Source organism: Monodelphis domestica, chromosome 2 (assembly GCF_027887165.1).
Source record: "Monodelphis domestica isolate mMonDom1 chromosome 2, mMonDom1.pri, whole genome shotgun sequence".
Taxonomy (NCBI): Eukaryota; Metazoa; Chordata; class Mammalia; order Didelphimorphia; family Didelphidae; genus Monodelphis; species Monodelphis domestica.
In genome coordinates, this window is record NC_077228.1 from 283,169,187 (window position 1) to 283,177,226 (window position 8,040).

At 44.0% G+C, this 8,040-nt stretch overlaps 1 protein-coding gene across 7 annotated transcripts in view; it reads left to right on the forward strand.

The window, feature by feature from the left end:
* FOXP4 (forkhead box P4) overlaps positions 1–8,040 on the forward strand; it is a 102,292-nt gene that overhangs the window by 56,159 nt on the left and 38,093 nt on the right. For 4 of the 7 annotated variants that reach the window (XM_056818203.1, XM_056818205.1, XM_056818204.1 and 1 more), the window contains exon 3: positions 195–284. The exons of the other annotated variants lie outside the window; for them this stretch is intronic. In XM_056818203.1, coding sequence (XP_056674181.1) covers positions 195–284 — 90 coding nt within the window. The remainder of the gene's footprint in view (positions 1–194; positions 285–8,040) is intronic. 7 annotated transcript variants of the gene reach the window in all.

Consider the following 8,040-nt stretch of genomic DNA (forward strand, 5'->3'; position numbering starts at 1 on the left):
CCCTTTCATTTACCCTCTAACCCCCTGACCTTTTATTTGCCCCCATAGCCCTCTTGCAATGACCCTCTGACCTACCATTTATCCTCTCCCATAGACCTGGGAACCACTCCTCTCACTGTATATTTATCTGATGCCCCCCCATCTCTGACTCACCAATGACCCTCCTCCACTGACCCAGGCCCCCTGTGTTCCAGGCTCTCCAAGTAGCCCGGCAGTTCCTGCTACAGCAAGCCTCAGGCCTGAGCTCTCCTGGGAACAATGACAACAAGCAGTCTGCAGTACAGGTAAGGAGGTCAGATCAGATGTGAGTTGATTGGGGGAGGGGGCATCAATCAGGAAGAACTAAGGTAAACTGGGAGGGGGGCAGTCCTTGGGAGAACAACTTGGGCACAAGAGGGCAGGGGAAACTGAATATACAAATCTACAATCTGGAGAACTTCTAGTATCAATTCTCTGCCTCCCAGTCAGGGTGGATCTTACCTAGACAGTTTCTCCCAGTAGTCACTGGCATCGGGGTTTGTCCCACCTAAGTTTTGCTTTCTAGGCTACCATCTCTTTGTTTCTGTTTCTGTCTCCCCATCCCTCCATCTCTTACTCTGACTTACAATTTCAGTTGTTCATGTCTCCATGCCTGAATTTACCCTAATCTGTGCTTTCTTTCTCTCTGTCTCTCTCTTGTTTCTTTTGCTCTTTCCCTCTTTCATTTTCCCTTCTCTTGGTTTCTCTCTCTCTCTCTCTCTCTCTCTCTCTCTCTCTCTCTCTCTCTCTCTCTCTCTCTCTCTCTCTCTCTCTCTCTCTCTCTCTCTCTCTCTCTCTCTCTCTCTCTCTCTCTCTCTCTCTCTCTTCCCCTCTACTCCTCTACTCCTCTACCCCTGCTCTCCTCTCTCTGTCTCTGTTTTTCTGTTATAGTCAACTTGTTTCTTTGAATCTCTTTCTCTAGCTATCTTTTGGTGTCTCTCTGCCTCTGGGGCCTCTCCTGGTCTCTATCCCTGTCTCTCTATCTGATATCTCTCTGTCTCTTTTGTTTTCCTTTGCACAATCTGCTCCCCCCGCCCCCCCCCCCCCAGCTTGTCGGTCCATCTGGCTGGTAGGGGGAGGGGAAAGGGGGTGGTGGTGGTGGAAGGAAGCTCAGCCTTCTGTTTACTTTTTGTGTCACAAAGAACTTGGGAGAATTGCAGACATGAGTCAGGGATGGGTCATAACTCAGACAGCCTCCCCCTTTCCCTTTTCCCTCCCCTCCCTCCCCAACCCGCCTTGAGGTCCCCCTCCCTCCCCTCTCTCTGGGCCCCCCTCCCCACAGCAGCTGGGGGAGGCTCTGAATAGGGGGAGAGGATTAAGCGGCTGCTTTGAAAGGAAGTTTATCTAAGAGAGGAAGGGTGAGAGTGATTCTGAGCAGGAGGGGATCTGGAATCTGGGCTGGGGGGAGGGGATGTGGAATACTTGGGGGGCTGAGGAGGAGAAAAGGGGCTGAATGGGGAGAGTTGGGCAAAGGGGCCAGGAGGACTAAGGAAGGTGGACTGAGGAATGAGGAAAGAGAGAGAGAGAGAGAGAGAGAGAGAGAGAGAGAGAGAGAGAGAGAGAGAGAGAGAGAGAGAGAGAGAGAGAGAGAGAGAAACACCATACAGATATATACAGAGAGAGGGAGAAACACAGAGAGAAAGAAAAGAAGGGAAGAGAGAGAGAGACAGGGAGGGAGAGAGAGAAGGGGAGACAGAGACAGAGATAAGTGAACATGTTTGTGTTTTTGGGGGGGGGTGGACAATAATAAGATTGGGGAGAAAGGGGCCAACTCTACAGTGGGGGGACTGCAGACTGGAGGGAGATGGAAAGAATGGTCTAGGGCTGAGCTGCGCCCCCATGTGGGAGACTTGCCACATTGATAACTTTTCTGACTTGTCTTTGAAAGAGTTTGGAGAAGTTTTTATAGTTCTACAGAGATGTGAGGCACCATTATAGTAATCCAGGTCTTGATCAAAGAAGCAGGAGCAGGACTGGTAGAGGACTGTGTAAGGTTAGGGGGAAGTAACTTCTTAAATCAACCATAGGAATCAGCTAAAGCTTTCCACCCCAGATGTTGACCACTATGTGGTCCAGTGGAAAGGGCACTGGATTTGGAGTCAGAACAAATGAGAGAATAAATGAAGAAGTATTTATTAGGCACCTGCTATGCACCAGACACTCTTGCTAGGTACTTGGAGTACAAAGGGTGAGAGAGAGACAATCAGTGCCCTCAAAGAATACCTATAAATGGGCCTAGATTTCCCAGTAGATGAGTGAATGGGACATGAAACATTGTCTGAATTTGGCCAGACTAGAGTAGGTTAGGTGAATTTGTATGCACTTACCAATCAGAACAGCTGTTTCCACAGCTGAGTGGACTAACTCTTTGAAAGAGGGAGGGAAACAGAGCACCTGAGTTCAAATATTGGGGACCTACAGCAAGTCATTTAATCTTTAGTCTCACTTTCCTAATCTGTAAAATGAGGGGTTTATTGGATGATCTCTAAGGTCCCCCCTTTTAAAAAAATTCTTAGTTTCTATCTTAGTAAAAACTAGAAGACAGAAGGACAAGGGCTTGGGAATTGGGTTAAGGGATTTATGTAGCTTCACACAGCTAGGAAGCGTCTGAAGCTAGACTTGAACCCAGGTCCCCTAGACTCCAGGCCTAGCCTTTTTAAATAGGAAATCTACTATTGGATGGTACTCTTATCTAAAGGGAGGGGGAAAAACCCCAGAGGAAATAGCCTTGAGTTTAAGTCTGGAGTGAATTTAGGAGCACTGTTCTTTTATCCAAACCCATTCTTGGGCAATATATCTTCATGAGTGCTACTCCATGGGATGGAGGTCATTCTTCAAAACCCTGCAGGTTGCTAACGGCATAAGGGAAAGGACAAAGGTGAATAAACTTGAACTTCCACAGGAGGAATGAAGCTCTGACATCCAAAAAGATTTCTCAGGTGGGAAGGGGAGAGTAGGAAAACCTTTTCCTAGGAGATTCCCTCAATATGTAGAAGGAAAGGAAGGGAGAATCATTTGTTAAGCACCTACTATATCCCTGACATTGTGCTAAGTGCTTTACAAATATCATCTCATTTGATCATGGATGATGGCAATCCTATTCACTCTGGATCTGGTGAGGGATCTTTGTACCTGGAGTTAAAGAAGCAGATGGGGATCTTCTCAGAACCTTTCCCCCTACTACCTCAAATCACATCCTCTTCTTAAACTGAGAATAGAGCCCCAGTCTGGAACTCCACTTAAGTCCTAAGAGAAGGAAGTCTCAGAGAATGGGATCCAAGGGAACATCCTGGTATGCTTACTTGACTTGGGGCCTTTGATTTTGCTCTCCTTTCACTCATCATCTAGACATGTTAATTTTCTTGAGAGATATGAAGGAGGGGAAGCCCATATAATCTATTTTTCCCTATCCCCTAAAACCTGACTGCAAAGGAAACAGGTTCTGTCCAGGGAGTCGGGGGAATCTGGAGACTTTCTGGGGAAATTGCTTTTCTTTTGAGCTCAGAAGCAGAGAAGGGAGATGTGGGGAGGGTGAGAAGTGTGTATGGGGGGAACAGAGACTGCACTGAAGCGGAAAAGTGTATTTTGTTGATTTGAAACTTGAGTGAAATGGGTAATGAAGACAGATCGATGGCAGCCCTTTTCCTGCTCTGTTGCTTGCCTCCCCCCAGTTCCTTGGGCTTCCCCCCTCCTCCCCACTCCCAAGGGTTTCCTGAACATCTCTCCGGCCAAATTCAATTGAGTTCCCAAATTTGGTGTTAAGTTTCTGAGTCTGGCCTAGGGAGGGGTGGTCAACATCTTTTGCCAGGGCTTGGAGGGAATGGGGGGCTTGGTGCTCAACTGTCAAAGAAGTGGAGGCTGGTTCCCTTGGGAGGACATAGTACACACTGTTTCCCAGTCTCAAATTCCCTGTGAAGAATGCCTTGGATTTTTTTTTTCCTTTCCAGCATTTCAAGAGTTTTACCCAGTGTCTCACCAGAGTCCTTCCCCCTTTAAGTTCAGGCCTGGTCTTCTGTTCCTCAGAGTAGAAAGAATAAAATCATTTTGTGTACCCTGAATTTGGACATTCCTAATCACTTTATTTTTCTAAACCCTTACTTTCTGTCTCAGCAACAGTTCTTAGGCAGAAGGGTAAAGGGCTAGGCAAACAAGGTTAAGTGACTTTGCCAGGGTCACACAACTAGGAAGGTAAGATTTGAACACATATCTTCCTGATTCAGGCCTGGCACGCTATCCACTGTACAACCTAGCTACCCCTCCTAATCACACACATTAAATTAGGGCTTAAGCCTAGGCTAGGATTTTTTCTTTCCTTCCATCCTTGTCTAGGGTCAAAGGGACCCTTATAGTTAAAGCTTTTTCAATTTGCAAAACGCTTTAACATACATTATCTCATTTGATTCTCACATCAACTATTCTTCCTCTTCTTTTACAGAGCTGGAAATTGAAGCAGGTGGAGGTTAAGTGACTTGCCCAGAGTCACACAGTTAATGTGTCCCTGAGAGGTTTTTAAAAATATCTTATGTTACCCCCTCCATAGCAACTCTCTCTCTCTCTCTCTCTCTCTCTCTCTCTCTCTCTCTCTCTCTCTCTCTCTCTCTCTCACACACACACACACACACACACACACACACACACACACACACACACACACATGAAATCAATTCATTAATTCATTTCATCTCAGTCTTCTTGACTTCAGCTCCCAGCAAGACATTTACTACATGGTGTTTAGTTGAGGACTTGGCTTCAACCCTAACCTGCATCAGTGTTACTCTTCTGGGGGATCCTAGCCTCACATGAGCCTCTCCTTTATCTATTCTTCCATCTCTCCTTACCAGCCAAGCTACTCTCTAATAAGAATAATCTTTGGTCTGGGAAAGAGGACTAATGTGTATTTCTGGAGAGGCAGGATAGTAGGGGGGATTCTTTTACTATTAGCTCTGGGGCAGGGAGGAGAGAGTTTAGGGGAGGGGTGGCCTGTGACTCCTAGCCTTAGTAAGCACTTTTGTTGGGCTGGCCCCAGGCCAGGGGGTGACTCATTAACTTTGCTGAGCTCACTATCTGGCAGATGCCCATCTTGACACATCCCTAACCCAAGCTTCTGAAGCTGAGGGAGGAGACTGGGGGAAACTGTAGTTCAATTCTCATGAGATAGAGGAAGTGAGGCCCCTTGAGAAAGTGAGTTGGGTCAGGGATCTAGCCAGCCATTCTTTAGCATGGTTAAAGTCACCATGGTATCAGCTGTGCCATCTTAGTGAGTAGCATTCATCCTATAGAACTCCTTGGACCAAGACAGAGGTGGTTGGGTTCAGGCTCAGATTTTCAGTTTTCTTGATAAATTGAGTCATAGATTCCCAAATACAGAGGACTTTAAGGAGTCATCTTATCCATTCTTCTTCCTCCAGACGAGACAGCCAAAGGGAGAGGGTTAGTCTGCCCTTGGAAAATAGACCCCCTTGGCCACTCTCACTTATTCTTCCTAGTGACTCACAGTCTTCAAAGCCAGAAAGTTCTTCCTTGTGTCTGACCTCAGATTCTCCTGTTGTGGGCCAAGTCTGTGTGTTCCACCCTCCCCCTACCCCCATGCCCACAGAAGGAAGTATGGTGTCAATGGAAAAAAGAGCACTGGAATCAGAGTTAGAAAATCTAGATTTAAAATCCCAACTGACACATTATCTATAGGACTTTGGGCTAGTTAGTTTTCTCTGAGCATTGGGCTTAGAGGTTGTGTGATTCAGTGAAATGAGTGAATGATTAGGAGTCAGAGGGCCTAGGTTCAAATTTCACCTCTGTCACTTACATTATACTTTTGAACAAGTCACTTAAACTCTCCAGTTCTCAGTTTCTTCATATGAAAAAAATGAAGTGATTGGACTAGATGGCCTTTGAGGTCCTTTCTAGCTGGAATTCTCCAAATTGTACCCCCACCCTCGTTAGAGCTTATTGACTACTAAATTGCCCCTTCTGGACTAAGTAACCAACCTCTTTAGTTTTGAGTGTTCTCAGTCAAACTGTGACCCATAGTGGTCAACAGTAGGCTTTAGGGAAAGCTAAAAGTTAAAGGGACTAAAAAGACTAAAAAGAATTAGTTTTGTAATGGGCTTAAAGGGAAAGGAAGAGAGTGACAGAGAAGAAAACAATTCCAATAGAGGATAGGAATGACAAACATAATGAAGTGTTCAGTGTTTCAGCCCACTAAGAGAGAGGTATACATGGACTTACAGAATTAGGAAAGGACTGAAGGGCCCATCTAGACCAGTCCCCTTATTTTCCAGACACAGAATCTAGGGCTCCGACCAGTAAAGTGTCTTGCCCAAGGTTGCCCATGTAGTTAGTGGCATGGTCTGGATTCTAACTCAGATCCTCTGACTCCAAATCTAGCACTCTTCCAGTTATAATGTGCTACCAGTTTCCTAGTTGTAAGTTGTTCCTCTTTCTCCCATCCTCAATCCTGACAAAGATTGCCTCTTGTTCCTCTAGATTCTTCAGAGATTGAAAATAGTATGTGCAAGGCTTTGATAGTTTATGGGATCTCATTTCTTCAGGTATCCCAGGGTAATGGAAGTGAAAGCTTGGAAGGTTAGAGATCCTAAAAAATTCGTCCTTCCTTCCTTCTCCCTCTATTCTTCCTCTTTCCCTCCGTCTTTACCCCCTCCTTTCCTCCATTCTTTCCTTTTCACTGCTTCTAGAAATTTTAATTAATTAATCTTCTATTTTTTTATTACTTTCATTTCCTAATAAAAGTGGAGGAAAAAGTCATTCAGCAAAACAAGATCCTGATCAAATCTGATAATATATACTGTGATCCATATCCGTAGCCCTCCACCTCTGCAAAGAGACGTGTATTTTTAGTATCTTTTCTACAGACTAAGTTTTGGTCATTTTAATTCTAAAAGCATTCAGTTTCCATTTTTATTGCTTTTTCCATGTTATTGTTGTCATCATGCATATTGTTTTCCTGGTTCCATTTATTTTACTTTGTATCATTTTATTTAAATCTAGACACCTTTTTGTCGCTTCCAAAACAGTAATATTCTTAACCATAATTTTGTATCACAGTTTGTTTGGTTATTCCCCAATCAGTCAACATCTACTTTGTTTCCAATTCTTTGCTAGTAGAAAAAGTATCTCTAGAAATATTTTGGTGTATGTTGGACTTTGCTTTCTATCTTTAATCCCGTTGGGGCATATACCTAGCTGTGAGATCTCTGGGTCAAAGGGTATGGACATATTAGTCACTTAAAAAAAAAACGTACAATTTCAAATAACTTTCCATAACTTAGACCAGTTCCTTTGCACCAACAGTGTATTAGTGTATCTGTCTTTCCACAACCCCTACATCATTGACTTTTCCAATATTTAAAAATCTTTGACTTTTGACAGTCTTTTTACAATCCCAGACTTGCAAATTTAGAGTCAGAAGAGATCATAGTGATCATTTTGGTGCAGCTCCTTCATTTTGCAACTAAGGCTCAGGAAAGGGAAGTGTTTTGTCTAAGGTAGCACTGGGAGTCAGTATTGTTATTGGGATTTTGAACATAAGTCCATTGACTACAACCACAGATTTCTCTTTCAGGCCCCTTCCCTGTCTTATTAATTATAGTACTCAGAAAACAATGGTAACTTTCTTTGCTGACTGAACAATCTTTCAGATCAGATCCCAACATTTTGCATTCTGAATAGAAACTCTTTCTCCCTCTCCCTCCCCCCTTCCTCTCTCCCACTCTCCCTCTATTTCCCTCTATCTCTCTGTCTGTCCCTTTCCATACCTCTCCTTTCTTTCCTCTCTCCTAACCTCTCTCTTTCCCTCTCCCTCCTTTTTCTCTCCCCCTCCTTCCTAACCTTAGTAACTGAGAACAAAAACAAACATTCAAATAAACAAAGAAAATGATCCATATGTAAAACCCCAAACTCAAAATTATTTACAATTTGTTCAAATCTATGTGTATATTAACTCCAACAAAATCAGAACAGAAATGTTCTGTTTGCTTCCCTGTCTCCTGATTCTTTATTCTTTTG